At 48.4% G+C, this 18,971-nt stretch overlaps 1 protein-coding gene across 2 annotated transcripts in view; it reads left to right on the forward strand.

The window, feature by feature from the left end:
- Window positions 1-18,971, forward strand: part of CSMD2 (CUB and Sushi multiple domains 2) — a 693,817-nt gene that overhangs the window by 443,799 nt on the left and 231,047 nt on the right. For both annotated transcript variants that reach the window (XM_044945284.2, XM_044945283.2), the window contains 4 exons: window positions 717-1,043; window positions 5,183-5,377; window positions 17,487-17,625; window positions 18,522-18,709. In XM_044945284.2, coding sequence (XP_044801219.2) covers window positions 717-1,043; window positions 5,183-5,377; window positions 17,487-17,625; window positions 18,522-18,709 — 849 coding nt within the window. The remainder of the gene's footprint in view (window positions 1-716; window positions 1,044-5,182; window positions 5,378-17,486; window positions 17,626-18,521; window positions 18,710-18,971) is intronic.

The following is an 18,971-nucleotide window of genomic DNA, read 5'->3' on the forward strand; positions in this document are numbered from 1 at the left end:
TAATATTGGTTTAGTGTTTGTTTTTCCATTTATAACACTTTCTTTTGCCTCAGACTTACTCTGAGTCTGTTAGTTACAGGCATGACAAGGGTTTAAAATCAAGATTTTCAGAAGAGTCGATCCTTGGAAAGTAGGTGGGGCTTCAAGATAAGGCGCTGTTCCCTCTCTCTGCCAGTTTCTTCCAAAGCTCTGGTCTCTGAAAGATGGTGCCTACTGGTCACCTCCTTTAGCATAGTTTTGTAGCTTCCCAGTTGCCAGAATCCCCAAGGCACAATCATTTCCCCACCGAGAAGGTTTAAAGGACAGAAATGGAGTGGCACTATCTCTACCCTGGTTACCACTCAGGGGATCACCACCAGCTAAGAGGAACCAGGCACTGAGACTCCACTTCAGCTTAAATGGTGGTTTTTCCCCAACACGAGGGCCTGAGAGCAGCAGACACTCCTGGGATTGGCTCACCGCAAGGGCAGGAAGGCCAGGAGGAGAGCAACTCCGCCTTGCCCACAGTGTGCCAGGGGGACCCTTCCCAGCACCGCACACAGCATGAACCCAGCACGTCTGCTGCCTAGAGCTCAGAGCCCAGCCAGTCCAGCCAAACCCCAGTCACCTTTTCTCTCTATTGCTTTTAGACTAAGCACATGCCCCCCTGCCTGCCCTCAGTGGCCTAGGCACAGCACCAGGGACACTCACTGACCTCCATGGCTCTTCTCTTGCAGTTTCCTGCTTCTTCAACTTCACCAGCCCTTCTGGGATCGTCCTGTCGCCCAACTACCCGGAGGACTACGGCAACCACCTCCACTGTGTCTGGCTCATCCTCGCCCGGCCCGAGAGCCGCATCCACTTGGCCTTCAATGACATCGACGTGGAGCCTCAGTTTGACTTCCTGGTCATCAAGGATGGGGCCACGGCTGAGGCCCCCGTCCTGGGCACCTTCTCGGGAAACCAGCTCCCCTCTTCCATCACCAGCAGTGGCCACGTGGCCCGTCTTGAGTTCCAGACTGACCACTCCACAGGGAAGAGAGGCTTCAACATCACCTTTACCAGTGAGTCCGCCCTGTGGCCCCCACTGACTGTCCCTCTGAGGATGTCCAGTGCAGGGCATAGGCCAGTGGTGATGTGGGTGGACCAGTTCCAAGGACTGCAGAGCCAGGCATGGGGCTCCAGCATGACAGGAAAAACAGAAGGCACTCTTTTTTGTGGCTTCACTCATTTTTGAGCCTTTATTTCTAATAGATGTGTCATGTAATGTGAAAGGAGCCTGGGGCCCCATTTCTCCTCCCCACCCTCCCCGTCCTAGAAGGCCCAGCTAGAATCAGGAAGGGCCCTGCCGTCCTCCTCTGGTTACTGACGCCTCTCTGCTGTGCTCTTCCAAGCCCTTGGATGCCTTCTCACTGCCAACTTCATGTATCCCCCATGAGGCCACTCACACTTTGTTTTGCCAATTCCTATCCCCACAGTCAAATCAGAAACAAGGGTCTGGAACAGTGTTTCTGTTTGGCTCTGAGACTCATTTGAGCCTGCTTTGGGGTCATTTCCTCCCGGCCCCAGTCTCAAAGTTGTCACCTCTGGTTTTAACCCTGGGCCCCTTCTCTAGAAGCAAACTGAAGCAGTGATTCTTGTCATTTCTGTGTCTCAGGGGGTTGTAGAGAGGGTTAGGGGTGAAGGCAGAAGTTTGGACCCTGGAAACAGCAAGCTGCCAAAGGTAGCAAGAGGCACTGAGCAGGGTAGAATCAGCTACAGACCCGATGAACTTGGCCAACGGAAAATTGTCAGATGGGGCTGAAGCTGGGTCCCCCTGAGCAATTAACCAGATCCTTTCCCAGAGGTTGCTTATGAAATGCAAGTCCCCAAGCAAGCCCTGCCCCAGGCACACAGGACACCCAGAGCTGGTCCCTTTGGCACTTCCTAATAGAACTTATCTCCACCCAGCCCCACTTGGCACAGAGGTCTTGCTTCCTTGTCCCACCCGTCCCCAGGGTCTAGCTGAGCTGAAGACCACAGGTGCCAAGTGGGGGTCTTTAGAGACCCGAGATTCCAAGGGACCACTGAAGCTAGAATGCTTCTCTGATGTTTCCCTCAACACCTTCCTCGGGACACTGGACTGGATTAGAAACAGTCCATCTTCCCAGGGGCACCTCTCCCAGGGCACTCTTCTTCCCATCACCTGTGAGCAGGAGGAAACGCAGCCCAGTCCTGCCTTCCCAGTCTTCACAGTCTAGCGCTGAAGCACTGGCTTTAGACAATCTGTCGTCATCCCCACTTTCCCATGAGATCATGAGCTCTGGAACGATGGGGATACGCATTACTTATCTCTCTCTCCCTTCTGCCCAGTGCAGGGTCTGGTAGGTCATGAGGATCAGTAAATGTTTATTGAGTGGAAAGATTCATGAATGGCTAAATGATCTTTCCTCCCCTTGGTGGGAGTGGGAAGATGAGTAAGAGCCATCCCAGGGAAGCCTGCTTATCCAGGATGGGGAGGACCAAGGACCGTACAAGCTCAAAGCAGTATGGGTACACTGATGGAGGACCTGGGGGGGAAAAAATCTCATAGTCTCCAAGGAAAACCAAATCCTAGTAGGTCCCCACTTTCCAGGGGAGAAGCAAATGCTGAGTTCTTGGGAGAAAGAGGCAGAAATCTGCAAACCTAACCTGAGGATCAAACTCTCACCCTGCATTCCTCTCTAATATTCTTCCACCATGTAAAAGTGATACACATCCGATATGTCAATAGTCAAAAACAGGCCAGTTCAAGGAAGAAGTGCTGACCTTCACCTCAGATCCCCCTCCGCCAGAGATGAACACTATTACAAACATCAGATAATTTTCTGTGCATTTACACAGATAGAGCTGGATTGTTGTTTTTCAGTCCCTGAGTCGTGTCTGACTCTTTGTGACCCCATGGACTGCAGCATACCAGACTTCCCTATCTTTCACTATTTCCCAGACGTTTGCTCAAACTCATGTCCATTGAGTCAATAATGCCATCCAACCATCTCATCCTGTCGTCCCCTTCTCCTCCCATCCTCAGTCTTTCGCAGCATGAGGGCATTTTTCCAGTGAGTCAGCTCTTCACATCAGGTGGCCAAAGTATTGGAGTTTCAGCTTCAACATCAGTCCTTTTGACGAATATTAAGTGTTGGTTTTGTTTAGGATGGACTGGTTTGATTTCCCTACTGTCCAAGGGACAAAATCTGGGCCCCATTCTAGCCCTGCTGAGTCAAAATGTCTAAGGAAGGAGGGCCTAGAATCTACATTTTTTACAAGCTTCTGAGATGATTCTGTTGCAGCTACTGCAACCACAGTCGTGGGCAAATGTTCACGAACTGGTATAGTCTCCCCCGCAGCGTGTGCGTCTCCTTGGCCACGTCCCAACCGACGATCATCTGGGCAGAGTTGGAATGTGCCCAGTGTCAGGAAGCTCCCCACCCGCAGACAGCACTCTCCACAGCTGGAGAGCTCTCGGGCTTCCCTTCACACTAACATGGAATCCTTGTCCCTGTAACAAGGCTCAGAGATCCCGCTTCCACCCCCAGAGCTCCTTAGAGTAAACTGACCCTTCTTCCACGTGGAGTGTTTTGAACGCTGATGACAGTAACTGCTGATTACTGAGCACCTACTCTGTGAGCATCCTGCAGGCATCACGCCCAGCCCCATGACATCAGCTTCCTAGGTTAAGATCCATCCCCTTTCACCTGCCAGGAAGCTGAGATTGAAACAGGACGCAGGTAAAACTGGGCAGTACTTAAATCTCTGACTTAGAGCATTTGCTCTGAGACATTGGAGATAGCTCCATATCCCTGTGCAGTGTGAACATGTGTGTGTGTGACTGATAGAGTTCTGAGTAGACAAATGTCTGGACCTATGGGCCCCACACACCACTTTTCTCCCCAGTCCTTTTTTCTAAATGTCAGGGCAAATTCATGGTCACAGTTCCTGATAAGCAAAGTTTGGGAGACAGAAGTCTAGGTTGACTTAAATTGCATTTCAGAGGGAAGGGGGTCTGCATCGGGGCTCAGCAGGGATCTCATGGTCATCTCCATGTCAGATGCTCCTGCGGCCCAGCCTCAGCAGGAAGGATCGCCAGCTTTGCCTCCAGCTAGATGATCTGACAGCTTCCATGGCTGCTTCTGTTTCTGACTGTGCAAGTGTTTCAGTCACTAGGGAATCTCAGAGGGCTTCACACTGAGTTCTTTAAAATAGCCCATGTCCATGCAGCCGTGGAGCCTGGTCTTCACTGGAAAGCCACTGTCCTTAAAACAGCCAGGATGCAAATAGTGTGTAGCCTCAGATTTGACTATGAGAACTGGGCACCCCTGATGGAGGAAGGTGGGGAACAGGAAGAAAGAAGGGAACCCAGACTTAAAGAGGACTCACCACCTGTCATGCGCTGCACCCAGCATTCTCCACTTGCGAATTCAAACCAACTTTCATGTTATTGCTATCTCAGAATGACCCGACCTGTGAAGTATGATCTCTATTTTATAGGTCAGGAAACAGAGGCTCAGAAAGATGACGTCAGTTGCCCAGAACCATGTAACTAATAAGAGGCAGAACTTGATTAAACCCACAAGTGTTCTGACTCTTTCCTCTCCACCCGCCAACTGTATGATCAACCACGTGGGTGGAGTGAGAGGCAGCCTGAGGCAAGAAAGTGAAGGGAATGGCTTCAGACAGGGTTGATCCCAGGGCACGGGCTTTATGGTACTCGATGTCTATTACTGTCACAGGATTTAGAGTCCAGCTCCCCTGCAACATAAGTGATCCCCTAACTGTCTAAAGTTAGGGACACATAGAATGGATTTGACATTGAGGACACAGATCTACTCCTTTGCCATGTTGAGCCTCAGTTTCTTCATCTGTAAAGTGGGGTAATAATACCCATTTCACAGAATCGATACTTGATATTGATGAGCTGACAGGACAAACAGCCCGCTGCCTGACCTATAAATGTGCTTTAGAATGAAGTTGGACTAGATGCTCAGGGAAGAAGGACATCGAATTCAACAAGACCTGCTTTACAGCTCAGTGTGGTCTAGGGCAGACAGCTCTCCCCCCAGCATGTCAGTCTCTTGGGGAAGCGGGGGAAGTCTAGGGTTGGCCTTCATAATGAAGCTTCTTTTGGTTGGGAGTCCATCTGCACACCAGCTCTGTCTAATCACCTCCTTGACCTTCCTCCGCCCAGCCTTCCGACACAATGAGTGCCCCGATCCTGGCGTCCCAGTGAATGGCAAGCGGTTCGGTGACAGCCTCCAACTGGGCAGCTCCATCTCTTTCCTCTGCGACGAAGGCTTCCTCGGGACTCAGGGCTCGGAGACCATCACCTGTGTCCTGAAGGAGGGCAGTGTGGTCTGGAACAGCGCGGTGCTACGGTGCGAAGGTGCGTGCCTGCGGGCGGGTGGGGGGCGGAGCTGGCAGCCAGAGACACTGAGGAGGGGGACGGAGCAGCCCAAAACCCGGTGGTCCTCCTCTCCCAGGACTGGGGACCACCTTCTCACCCTCACCCTGGAATGGTCGAGTCTTTATAGAACAACATTGCACAGAAAATTGAGTTATAACCAGAGATTAAACTGGAGAAACGCTGGATCTAGACTGTCAGGCATCAGAAAACACCTCTTCTTTCAACTGGGAATGCTCTCCATACCACAGTAGTTAGGAGCCCTGCTCGCAGCTCCTTCAGGGAGCGCCATCAGCCTGAAGCAGCCTGGCAGTGCTGTGAGTCTGCGTGTCTTTCAAAATGCCTTCCACTCTTTCTGTCTCCACACGCTAATTTCCCTCAATTCCCTAGGACATCTCCCAGGCTTGGCCTTGGTGCCTCTGTTAAACACTGCCTTGATATCCTTGTAGTCAATCTCCAGGAGACTAGGGGCAGACCAGCCAGGAAAAAAAAAAAAAAAACCACGCAGCTTGAAGCAGGCACAGGATTGTTGTGGTGTCTCCTCAGTCCTGCCTTGCCACACAGACAGGTTTTAACGCAATTTCAGAGACCAGCCATCTGGTCTACCCAGCTTCAGTTATGGAACACACAAATAAAGTTTCTTGAGGGCAGGAATTATGTCAGACGTGTGCACCAAACACAATGCCTGGCACAGAACAGGCCCTTGATAAATACTTGTGAACAACAGACTCCTTGAAAGCAGTGATGGTGTCCAAGGAGGAGGCAGGGGCTGTGGCTCCTTCCTTCTGGAAGCCAGAAAGCTTCCTCCTCTCATCTCACATGATGGACAGAGGGTGAGACCTAAGGGACCTCTCCATACCCAGTCCCCAGACCCAGCTCTGAGCACCCCAGCCAGCAAGAGGGAAGGTCAGGAGCCCAAAGAATGGGGTGTGCCTTAAAGGGGGCACAGCCCCAAGAGCTGACAGGCAGGGGTGGGGAGGGAGACCCCCCCAAGAGCACAGAGCCTGTGGCAGAGGGTCTGGCATCAAGGTGGGGCCTTCAGGTCAGAAGGACCTGGGCTGGAACCATGGCAAGCTGCCTTTTCCCTCTGAATCTCTGTTGTTTATTTTCAGCTGAAAAAAAAAAGTGGGGAGATAATAAGATGCACATGTAAAAGGGGATTCCCAGCATAGGCGGAGCGCCTCATATAAGTATTGGCCATGCTCTTGCTGGTTGGTAAGCTCCATGAGGTTAGGGAACCTTCCTCGGCCTTGTATCCCCACAGCTGGCTTATGGTCTAACACCCGCTAGGTGCTCAGTCAACACTGGCTGATGAATCACTGAATGAATGAATGAATGACCTTTTAACTAGGCTAGAGCCTCCCTAATGGCCTCCAGAGCCCTGACTCTCATCAGACTGCCTTGTGTCTTCTCCCTGAAACTTACCCACTGAGTCACCCCGGGGGGGCAAGTGACTTGACTTCTCTGTGCCTCAATTGCTCCATCTGTAAAGTACAATTAAGAAGGGGAGCCCTCTCTCAGGTGGTCGTGAGCAGAGAGGCAGTGCTCCGTCAGTGTTGACAGCGAGCGTGATGTTCACCTGATATTAACCATTCCTTCACCAGGCCCAGCAGAGTAGCGGTCCACTTTGGGGAGCATGTGGTGGGTTCATCTTTCCAGATGCCTGTCCCGCTCATGACAGACAGGTGCCGTCCTGCCCTCACAGCCCCAAGTCCCATCCACACCACCCCCTCTGCCATTTTACCCAGCAAGTGAGCTCTTCTGGAAACAGCATAAGCTTCGGTGTCAGAGAAGCATGAAACTCCTGTCTTCGCCCCAGCCCAGCTGTGGACCTGATGGGTTGGGTAACTCCCTCCCTGGCAGCAGGGGGATAAACACGAGTGTCTGATGATGGTCTTTGGGGATGAGACAGAGTCCAGGGTCTGGGGGCTTGTTGGTCTGGGGTCTCGCCTTCCCTTTAGGCTAGGCCCCTCATTCTCCATTGTGCTTCTCAACCTTCTCTCTTGAATTTTCCTCCAGTCCGTCTCGCCCAGGGCATCTTCCCTGCTGTCTCCTGCTCACCTGGTCTCTCTTTTCTCCTGGTTCCCTTGTTCCTCTTAAACCAGCAGCAGAGAACTCTATCAGACACTGGGCCTCACCATGAGTACATTTTCTTTACCAGTTCCCTGGAGCTTGGTCCTCTTTCCCCACCAAGACTGTGGGAATTCTGGGGCAGAAGCCCAGACCCCAGCACCCCTGAGCCTGTGGGGGCTCAGTCCCAGTGGGGCTGACCCCCCCTGAGAGGCAGCCTTCTCTCCACCACCCACCCTCCTGAATCTGCTGCTCCTAGACCACAGTTCTGCCAGAGCAGTGAGCTACTCCAGACCACTAGTGAATGCCCAAGAGAACTCGGCCTTCGTTCGTGGACCTTAAAGAGGATTACTGTTTGATAGGCAGAGTCTTAATTTAGAAATTACAGTTGTCTTGTTCATTCTGTCCCTGGGGAGGGAAACGCTTAGGGTTGGGGACAGTGGGCAACCAGAAATAAGGGGCACTCTGGTGGAAAGAGGCTGACTTGGCACCAGGGAAAGTCTGCTCGGTCTTCCTAGAATTATGGGCATTTGATGCCACCATGGTTTTCGGGGACCTGGGGAGCAGCAGATCAGAGGGCCAGGGTGAGAGCTGGACACCGCCTAGGTTGCCCAAGTCTGGACTTGAAACCGTGGAGCACACTGGGTAAGAAGCCCCTAGAATCTGGCCCTCCTTGGCCCTTTTCCCCCCTGTGCCAAGTCTTGGAAGAACCCTGCTTTGTAACCAGCATCTTTGTCTTTCCATTTTTTCTAGTTTTGTTTTTGATTAAGTATCCCCACCTTGTGGACAATTAAACGTGGAAGCTAATGGTCTTTTAAAAAGTCTTTTAATATATTCTGAGAGCCTCTTAGCTTTTGAGAGGCTGTAATAGGACAAGGGAGAAAATGGCTTCTTCTCCTAAATTTAGAAAGAAGGATGATCATCTGGCTGATATAAAGCAGAAGTCAGTCGGCAAACTTTTTCTTAAAGGGCCAGCTAGGAAGCGTTTTCAGCTTTGAGGGCCCTAAGGTCTCAGCTCAACTCTGCCATCATTATGGGAAAGCAGCTTTCACAAAACGGAAATGAAGGGGTCGGCTTTGGTCCCTGGGCTGTAATTTGCTGACCCCTGATCTACAGAACAGAGGACATAAGGGATCCGTGTGTTTAAAATCAGAAATTTCCTAGGAAAGACTTCCAAGTAGTGAAGCAGCTACAAAGGAACATGTGGTTCTCACCCCCACGCTCATCTCTTCCTCTCTCTTTTAAGCAGGGACCGATTCATAGAGCACTATGATGGGTGTTTAAAGGTGTCACCTCATATCGGCCATGTCCCAGTCTAGGAAGTAGGTGTTGTAATTGTCCCATTTAAAGCACAAAGAAGCCAAGTCACTTGCCCAGGGTCCTTCCGGCTTGTAAGTGACAGAACCAGAATCCACATCCAGGTTCTTGGCTACCCTGTTACTGTAATTTTCTTGAATTCTATCACTAGAGAGAATATGATTTCAAACTTGTTTGTCAAAGACTTAAAAGCGTCTACTAATAGGATGAAGAGCAGGTTTTCCACTTTCCATATCCCAGTAGAAAATTAAAACAAAAGGAAACATATTGCTAATCGCAAAAGACAAAGAAAACAAGACCCACAGAAGCATCATAAATTGACAGCATAAAAGAAGATGACGGCGGCAGGACAAACACATCAGTTACGATAATAAAGGTAATTAAACTCCCTATTAGGAGACAAAGACTCTCAAACAGGGCTTTCAAAACTATGCTGTTTAAAAGAAATACACGGGGGAAAAGGAGATAAATTATCTGCAGTAAGTATTTATTTTCGTGTTTAAACTCATACTTGATGGTTGTAAAAAATTTAAATGCTACACAGTGCAATAAAGTTAAAGTGGAAATATTCGTTTCCTAGGCCCACATCCCAGAGCAAAATGGCCCATTAGTTTTGTGTAGACACATCTACATTTTTTTTTCCTATCTGTATGTAAAATTAATGTGTTAATTTTATACTTAAAAAAAATTCTTATAAAAAAAGAAAAATCCGTTCTCCCCACTCCCACAAGAGGGAACTAAGTGATGGTGGGAAGTCATTTGGGCCTCTAAGGAAGGAGGGTAGTTATTGAGTTTCTAACAATGTTTCATTAAATCTTCTGGCCACTCTTGTTGAGAAAGATGTCATTCTCTATGCATGAGAAATCTGCACAGCAGCAAGGTGAACTGACTTGCCTGAGATCGCCAGCTAGTAATAATCGAGCAGTTATTATAGGCTAAATACTAGGCCATGTGCTCTACAAACACTGTTCTATTACATCCTCCTGACAACCATGGGGGAGGTACTGTTAGGATCCTTCACAGCTGAGCAAACTGAAGCACAGAGTGGGCGCCCAAGGCCACACAGCTCAATGAACGGGAGGATGAGAATCCAAGTCCAGATATTTTGATACCAGAGCGATCGCTTTGAACCACCAAATGCAGTCTGTTTGACTTCAGAGTTTGCGCTCCTTTTGTTTGACCACAGAATGGTGGAGGATGAGCCGTGAGGGATTCAGGGGCTGTGGGGAGGCGTGGTTGGAGGGAATCGAGGAAAAGGCTTCCACGGCTTCTAGACAGTCACACGGAGAGCCCTGTGAGGGCAGTGCTCAGGGTGGGCATTCTCGTGTCCACCCGCAGTGGCTGGAAATGCAGGCTCTGGAGCCAAACTCAGTTGAGTTCAGTTCAGTTCAGTCGCTCAGTCGTGTCCGACTCTTTGCGACCCCATGAATCGCAGCATGCCAGGCCTCCCTGTCCATCACCAACTCCCCCGGAGTTCACCCAAACTCATGTCCATCGAGTCGGTGATGCCATCCAGCCATCTTATCCTCTGTTGTCCCCTTCTCCTCCTTCCCCCAATCCCACCCAGCATCAGGGTCTTTTCCTGAGTCAACTCTTCACATGAAGTGGCCAAAGTATCGGAGTTTCAGCCTCAGCATCAGTCCTTCCAATGAATACCCAGGACTGGTCTCCTTTAGGATGGACTGGTTGGATCTCCTTGCAGTCCAAGGGACTCACAAGGAGACCCAACCAGACTTCCCAGGTTTAAATCCTGGCTCTGCCACTTCTCTGCTGTGTGTTTCTAGACTAGTTACCTAAGCCCTCTGTTCCCATTTCCTCAACTTGGAAATGAGGCTGAGACAAGCACCCACCCTGAATTCTGCTGTGAGGGTGAGCACCCAGGAAGAGCAGAGCACACGTCGATTGGCGGCTGGCGCCCTGTGAGGGCTCAGTGAGCCTGAGTTTCTGGGGTCACTCTACTCCATCCCCATCCCAGATGCCCTTCACCCTGGAGCATCTGAGGTCAGGAGAGGTGGGGCCTCCCTGCCGGGGGACCCCAGCCCCTCGTCAGAAGCCCAGCATGTTAGCCATCTCGTGCTGCCATAACAACATACCACAAGCCAGGTGATGTAAACAACAGAAATGTGTTTTCTCACGGTTCTGGCTGCTGGAAGTCCAAGATCAAGGTGCCAGCAGGGCTGGCCGCTCTCTCCCAATTCCTCTCTCCTTAGCTAGCAGATGGCCGCCGTCTTGCTGTGTCCTCACGCGGCCTTTTTCTCTGTGAACGTGCACTCCTGATGTCTCTTCTTCTTCTAAGGACAGCAGTCCTTTTGGACTAGGGCCCAACCTTGTGACCTCATTTCACCGTCATTGTGTCCTTCAAGTCCCATCTCCAAAACCAGTCACATGGGAGTTAAGATTTCAGCCTATGACTTGGCAGGGTCCTAATGCAGTATTTTATTCCTTCCATCAAGCACCTACTCTGTACTGGGCCCTGGGATAAGGCACTGGGTCCCTCCTATTGCTGAATCCTTCTCCCTGTTCAAGGCAGAACCCTCTCCTCTTTTTTTTTTTTTTTTTTTGTCTTTTCCTTGTATCCATGTGTGTGTGCCTGTGTGCATACCCTTCTTTTCAGCCGAACATTCTGTTAACATTTCTTTTTAAGTTTTATTTATTTATTTGGCTGCGTTGAATCTTAGATACAGCATGCAGGATCTTGGTTGCATAATACAGGATCTTTTCAGTGAGGCACACAGACTCTCTAGTTGTGGTGCTCAGCCTTGGTAGCTGCAGTGCCTGGGTTTCACTGCCATGTAGCATGTGGGATCTTGGTTCCCCGGCCAGGGATCAAACCTGTGTCCCCTCATCGCCCAGAGGATTCCTTACCATTGGGAAATCAGGGAAGTCATCAGCCTAACATTTTTAATGGACATTTTCAAACACAGAGAGTAGTATAGTGAACCCCATGTGCCCATAACCCAGCTGCAGCAATTATAAACTCATGGCCTATTTCATTTCATTCATACCCCAGCGTTACCAGTATCTCCCACCATTACCCTCCTCTGGGGTTATTGTGAAGCAAATTTCAGGCATAATAAGTAATCACCATTTTAGTGTGTATCTCTAATAGAGGAAAAGAACACTCTAAAATAGAACTTCAATACTCTTATCTTTAACATTATGGAGATAGTTATTTAACACAATCAAGTTTCCTTGATTCTCTATCTAATCCTTTCTTTCATAGCATTTTAAGTCAGAACCCTGGTGAGGCTGATGCATTACCATTGGCGGATGCACCTCGAGTCCTCTGTAGGTGGCAGCCCCACTCCCTTGCGGCATTTTTGTTGAGGAAGGCAGGTTGTTTACCCCGAGGAGTCTCCTGCAGTCTGAATTCTGGTGATTACATCCCTAGGAGATTGTTTAACATGATCCTCTCTCTCTCTTACATTTCCTTTAATTGGCAGTAAGATCTAGAAGCCTAATCAGATTCAGGTTCTGGTTTTTGGCCAAAATGTTTTATAAGCAGAGCTCTGGGCCTCCATCAGAGACATGTAATGTCTGGTTGTTACTCTTTGGGTGATATTATTAATAGAAGCCATCAACGATCATAGCCTAGAGATTACAAAATAGTAGCATTTTATCTCTTCTTTTATATGTGGAAACACTGACAGAAAACTTGCCCCCAACAACTATTTGGTTACCCTGAGGTATAGTTGATAAAGGAAAGACAGGAGAAATACTTAATTATTTTCCTTTATTTACCACTTTTAATCTTAATGGGTTGACTCTAGCATCTTCCTAAGTTGAAAAATGTTTAATATCATTGCAATCCAAGGATTTAAATGTACTGTATGCATTTAAAGGCACTGCGGTTGTTACTCTGCTCAACACTCAAATCATCCCATTGGCCAGAGGGAGCGTTTTGAAATTGGCCCAAACTCATCTTGTACATTTTCTGTCCCTGACCTACAATCAGCTATTTCTCCAAGGAGTCCTGGTTCCTTTTAGTGAGAAATGATATTTAGAATCTAGGTACTGGCAGTGCTTACTACCATTGAGTAGTTCCTTGTTTCTAAACCGTTTCAACAAACAGAGCTAAGAAATACTTTTTAAAAGCTAAAATGCATCATGGGTTCATTTCATTTCAAATGTAAGTGCATTTTTCTTTTTCACTGAACTTCCCGGATATCATCGCTGTGTCTACTTTCATTCTTGCTGGTAATCCAAGTTCCCATCCCCTAATATGCACCCAAGAGTCTCAGACTTGTAATCCCAATGCCACGGACAGCTGTATGATTATTGAAAATTGTTTTCGTGATTTTCCTTTCAATTCTTCTGGTCTCTACATCCTACTAGGGATAAACTATCACATTACTGTGTTTTAAAAATCTCTTTAGTTTCTTTATGTATAATTATGCTACCGACTGACATTGATTTTTTTCTGTTCATTGATTTTACACTGCTTTTAAATTTTAAGAAATTGTTTATCAAAATTAAAGCTTTTTATTGTGGTATAGTTGCTTTACAAAGTTGTGTTAGTTCCTGCTGTACAGAGAAGTGAATCAGTTGTATGTATACATATATATATATATCCCCTCCTTCTTGAGTCCTCCTCCTACCAAGCCCCCATCCCACCCATCTAGGTCAGCACAGAGCCCCAAGCTGAGCTCCCTGCACTATACTGCTGGTTCCCGCTATTTTATACCTGATAGTGTATATATGTCAGTTTCTATCTCACAAATCATCCCCTCCCCTTCCTACCCCCTGTCCACACATCTGTTCTCTACATCTGCATCTTTATTCTATCTGTCCTGCAAATAGGTTCATCAGTACCGTTTTTCCAGATTCCACATATGTCTTCTTTTACTTATGTAAAATATTGACATAGTTTCAAAGCTAAACCTCTAAAAGGAGGCATATTCTAAGAAAGTCCAGCTTCAGTCCCTTTCCTTTCTACTCCAACCCCCTCCCTCCATCCATAGGTCATCTTTTGTCTTTGGGTTTTGCACTTTCATTGACCATTAATATGAGCAAATGTGTGTGTGTCTCCTACCCTTGTCTTAGACAAATGGAAGCATACTGTACCCTTGCTTTTACCACTGTATCTTGCTTTTATTCGCTTAATAAAATATCCTGGGGACTACTCCATGATGTTACACAGAATATTTCTCATTCTTGTTTTATAGCTGCATAACTAGTCCATTTTGTTGATTACTCCAATTCATTCAGTCAGCTCCCTATCACTGAACATTTGAGCTTGTTTCCATTCTTTGGCTATTATAAATAGTGCTGCCTTACATAGCCTGGTGCATATATATATGTCCTTTCATATTTTTGCCAGTGCATTTTTAGGATGGTGGCTTAGACAGTAAAGAGTCTGCCTGCAATGTAGGAGACCCAGGTTCAATCCCTGGGTTGGGAAGATCCCCTGGAGAAGAAAATGGCAATCCACTCCAGTATTCTTGCCTGGAAAATCCCATAGATGGAGGAGCCTGGCAGGCTACAGTCTGTGGGGTTGCAAAGATTCAGACTTGACTGAGAAACTAACACACACAAACACACATCTTTGAGATAGAGTTCTAAAAGTCGAGTTGCTAGGTGAGAGAATAAATGACTGAGTTTTGCTAGATGCTACCTAATTTCCCTGCTTAGGGATTGTGTACCCTTTGGCGTGTCTAGCTGCAGAGTACTAGAATTCCTACTTTCCCTCAACTTCATGTGTTGTCAGACCTTGCATTTTCCCTACTTGAAGGATGAGAAATAATTTCTCGGTGTAGTTTTGATTTGTATTTTCTTGGTAAGAGCGAGGTTTAAATCTTCTGAAATGTTAAAGAGACACTGTACTTAGGAATCCTCCCCTCCCTCTCCCTGCCTAGCAACTGCCACCTTGGGATATGAAGATGAACTAGAGAGAGTGAAGGACTGAATGAATGGAAAGATTGTTTGCCAAGCACCTAAAGCAGAGAAGAGAGGTCGTAGCCAAAGTAATAAAACAGTATAGCAGAGAAAGAAAACAAAATAGTGACCATCAAAGAAAAGGTTTGAGCTTCCCTCTCTGGCGAGTTGAGGTTGGGCTTTGTTGTGTGTACCACTGAATTGAGAGTAGCCGGGGCAGGCAATAGTGACTCTGTGATCTACGGCTTCCCGCAAAGTGAAGACGTCACAGTCCAGCCCCCAAAGACGCTGGGCCTGTGCTGAATGGGAGCCAAGAGAGAGTCCCCACTCTCTCCTGAGACTCATTACCTGCCTGGGGACCCAGGCATATAGCAGTAGGCAGGCCCCTCCCCATCCCCCTCAAGGGGTCTCACAAGTCCATTGGGAAAGCAGAGGAAAACATTGGTCATTTCAGCAACATGAATGGATGGGTTTTGAAAATGGGTTACCCAGGAAATAATAATACCCATGGGCAGTTTGTTCTTTCAGTATTTGATAGAGGTGCTGTGTAATTTCTTGTTTTCTCCAAGCCTCAACTGCCTGGTAATGGGATAATAATCCCTGCCTATAAAATCAGGATAATAATGGTTATCTACCTTTTAGTATTGCAGTTGTCAGGAGGATAATCCACATTAAGCCCAACACATAGTAAACTCAGCTCCAGGGAGCTCATACCAGTTGGCTGTGGTTGCCATGCTGTCATGGGCTGCAGGGGAATTTGGAGATAGAACATTTGAAGTTAACTGGTGGCTCAGTCGGTAAAGAATCTGCCTGCCATGTGGGAGACCTGGGTTCGATTCCTGGGTTGGGAAGATCCCCTGGAGAAGGGAACAGCTACCCACTTCAGTATTTCGGCCTGGAGAATTGGCAGACTATATAGTCCATGAGGTTGCAAAGAGTTGGACATGACTGAGTGACTTTCACTTTCCTGCTCTATTAGCTCTTGATCTACTCTCTTAGCCTCCGTTTTTCCTCTGTAAAATGGGGGTGATTTCATGAATGGTGTGCACATTTAAATAAGATAATACACGCAAAAGCAGTTAGTATCCTAAATCAGCAGTATGAGTTGTCTACTTTTAACCTCATAATTCTTCTTCTTTATCTTCTTTGTTAAGTGAACTTTCTAATGTAATTTACTATGAAGAATGCCTGATGATTATTTTAAATTTCTCAGAAGGGTTCTAGAATTGAGAGAGGAAAGTTGTGGTACATTTGGCTATTATTTTATGAGTCTGATTACTTGGGGAAATCTGCAAAAACTTGCAAAGATAGGAGTGTTGTGTAGCTCTTTATCCCCTTTCCTTTCCAGTCTTGTTCAGCACATTTTGCCAGCTGCTAGCACCATGGTAAGGGGAGTCTAAGGAAGCCGAGTTTCTTTTAAAACGAGGAGGCTGTTTGGGGTAAAGTCTCTGGATTTATGCTGTCTTCCTAGGTCTGAATCCAAGCTCTACCAACTTGCTAATCCTAGTTAGTTAGCAAAGCCTAGTTACTCAATCTCCTTAAGGCTCCACTTTCTTAACTGTAAAATAGAGACAAGAATAACACCCTCCTCTCAGGGTTGGTGTTTTGTGAGGAGTGAGCAAAGCCCTGAAGCTCAGCGTGTAACACTCAGTCCGTGGCCGTGATGCTGACAGTGGGAGCAGCTTTGCTGCTCGTCGTGATCAACACCCTCATCATCGGTCTCAGGGAGGGAGATGTCTTATCAGGGTGGTTGATGTTAGACTGTGCTACCAGATAAACCCAGAATCTCAGTGGCTTAAAGACAGGCTACTCAGGCTACACGTGTAACCAGGGTCATGGGACTCTACTCCTCAAGGTCACTTAGATGCCCAGCTGACGGGACTTCCGTCTAGACCCTCACTTTCACAGTCACCAGCTGCAGATCACACGCTGGCTCTTCATGGTCTCACATGGGCATGACACACATCATTTCTGCCCTCGATTGATTGGTCAAGGTGGTCACGTGACCTTGCCTAACCCCAAGGGTGGACCATGAAGTCTGAAGGTGGAGCCTTCATGGCCTGAAGGTGGAGCTCTGGACTAGCTCTAATCACCATCTCAGGGCCAAGGGTCTGATTGCGGGAAAAGGCAGGAGTGATGGGAAAGGTGGGAGAGAGTGGGAAGACGGATGGAGAGAGACTAAGGGCTGAGATGACACGTTGCAAGCTCAGAGCCAGCTGCGGAGTGTGCCTGGACCCTGAGGGCCTTGTGGTTTACCCGCCGTGACCGAGAGCATGCTTCCATCCACTCACTCATTCAAGCAGCGGTCACTCAGTGTTCCACCCATGTTCCAAGCACAAGGCTAGGGGCTGGGAACTCCGAGTTGTTCAGGACAAATAACACGGCCCCTGCCCTTGGGGAACTCACAGTGGAGTGGACTGTGCAAGGCTCTGAGCTGAGCCTGGGGCTCTGACCGCGGTCCAGGGCCAGCGCTGTGTGTGCGGGGCAGGAGCCAGGCTCATGCCTCTGTCAGAGGCCTGATAATTGAGTGAAGAACAAAGAAAGAACCAGTATCACCCAATATTAGCTGTACTTCAACCCTTCTAGAATGGCAGAGGACTTTGTTTAAAGGATTCTTTTCATTCCTCCCCTCCAGCCCTTCATAAAATTCCAAGTGATGTAACTGGACATATCCATAAAAGTCCCAAAAGACAGAACTCACAGTTTAGATGGTTTATGTAATTCTCCATTAATAAAAAAAAAAATACTTGGTGGAAGACACATTTTATAGAAAGACTTTTCTTTTTTCATTGTTTCCCCAAGAAAACTGCCTGTCTCCCTTCTTCCCCAGCTCCCTGCGGCGGTCATCTGACTTCGCCCAGTGGCACCATCCTGTCTCCTGGCTGGCCTGGCTTCTACAAGGATGCCCTGAGCTGTGCCTGGGTGATCGAAGCCCAGCCAGGCTACCCCATCAAAATCACCTTCGACAGGTGCCTATATCCACAGCCTGGGCGGTGGGGGTGAGGGGTGATTGCTCTGCTGTGGGGTGGCAGGGAAGCTGGGATGGGTGGGGGACCAGCACCGATGCTGCAAGGTCAACAAGGTCAGAGGGCACTGGAGCACATGCTCTGGGAGGGACAGGCTGCACTGGCTTTGCTCTTGGCCTTGGTTCAGAAGTGGGGTTTGTGCCGTTTAGGGGACTGTTAGCATCCGAGGAATATCACCCTGACATTTTCGGTGTGGGAAGGTGGTCTTCCTCACCTCTGACCTAAATCCTGCTCATGTGGCCCACTTCTACTCCCAGCCTGGTTGTGCCCCTCTGGTGGGGAAAGCAGCCACCCAAGTATGAATGTAAACTTCATCTAGACAAAGCTTCCATGGCCCAGAAGAGCAGTTTCAAACTTTACTGTGAAGGGCCACATAGGAAATATTTTAGGTTTTATGGGACACTTGCAGATATCTGTTGCAGTCTTGGCTTTTAAAAAAAAAATACTTCTTTATAAATGCAAAAGCCATTCTTGGCCCTTAGGCCATACAAAAACAGACTCTAGACCAGATTTGGCCCTAGGGCTGTAGTTGGCTGACCCCTGGCCTGGAACATTCTGACTCCCATGAGGCAAATCACTGTGCCTCTAGCTCTGAAGATGGGTCACTGCCCAGGCTGCAGAGAAGATTGGGAGAGCTGCGTCCAACCACAGGAGAAGAAGGAGGAAGGTTCAACACAGTAGGGAGGGTTCTCCCGCATCTCCAGTGAATGTGTGCAGACTATATTAAGATACCCCAACCTGCCAAGACCCAGTTCTTCTGATGCAAGCAGGGTCTCTTGTCATTTGCAAATTAATGAGCCTTGGGTTTCTGAAGAAGTCTTCGTCTCCATCTTCGGCAGATTTAAAACCGAGGTCAACTACGACACCCTGGAAGTGCGAGATGGAAGGACGTACTCGGCACCCTTGATTGGGGTTTACCACGGCACCCAGGTCCCCCAGTTCCTCATCAGCACCAGCAACCACCTCTATCTCCTCTTCTCCACCGACAAGAGCCACTCGGACATCGGCTTCCAGCTCCGCTATGAGAGTGAGTCTCAGGGTGGCGGTGATGGGGCCAGCTGGGTGCCGGGGAGGACTCAGGGCTAGCTCCGGCAGGAGGACCCACTCGACCATGTCCCCAGGGCAGTTCTCAGTTAGGCTGGGCTCCTCAGGAGGTCCTCCTTGCTCTCAGCATCTCTCAGAGCTCAACGTCAGAAAGAATGAAAGGTCCCCTTCTGCGTGCAGATGACTGGGCACCAGCCTGCTGGGCACCCCGGGAACAGAGTGCTTGACGGATGGTGATGTTGAAG

This window comes from Bubalus bubalis, chromosome 6 (assembly GCF_019923935.1).
Source record: "Bubalus bubalis isolate 160015118507 breed Murrah chromosome 6, NDDB_SH_1, whole genome shotgun sequence".
Classification (NCBI taxonomy): Eukaryota; Metazoa; Chordata; class Mammalia; order Artiodactyla; family Bovidae; genus Bubalus; species Bubalus bubalis.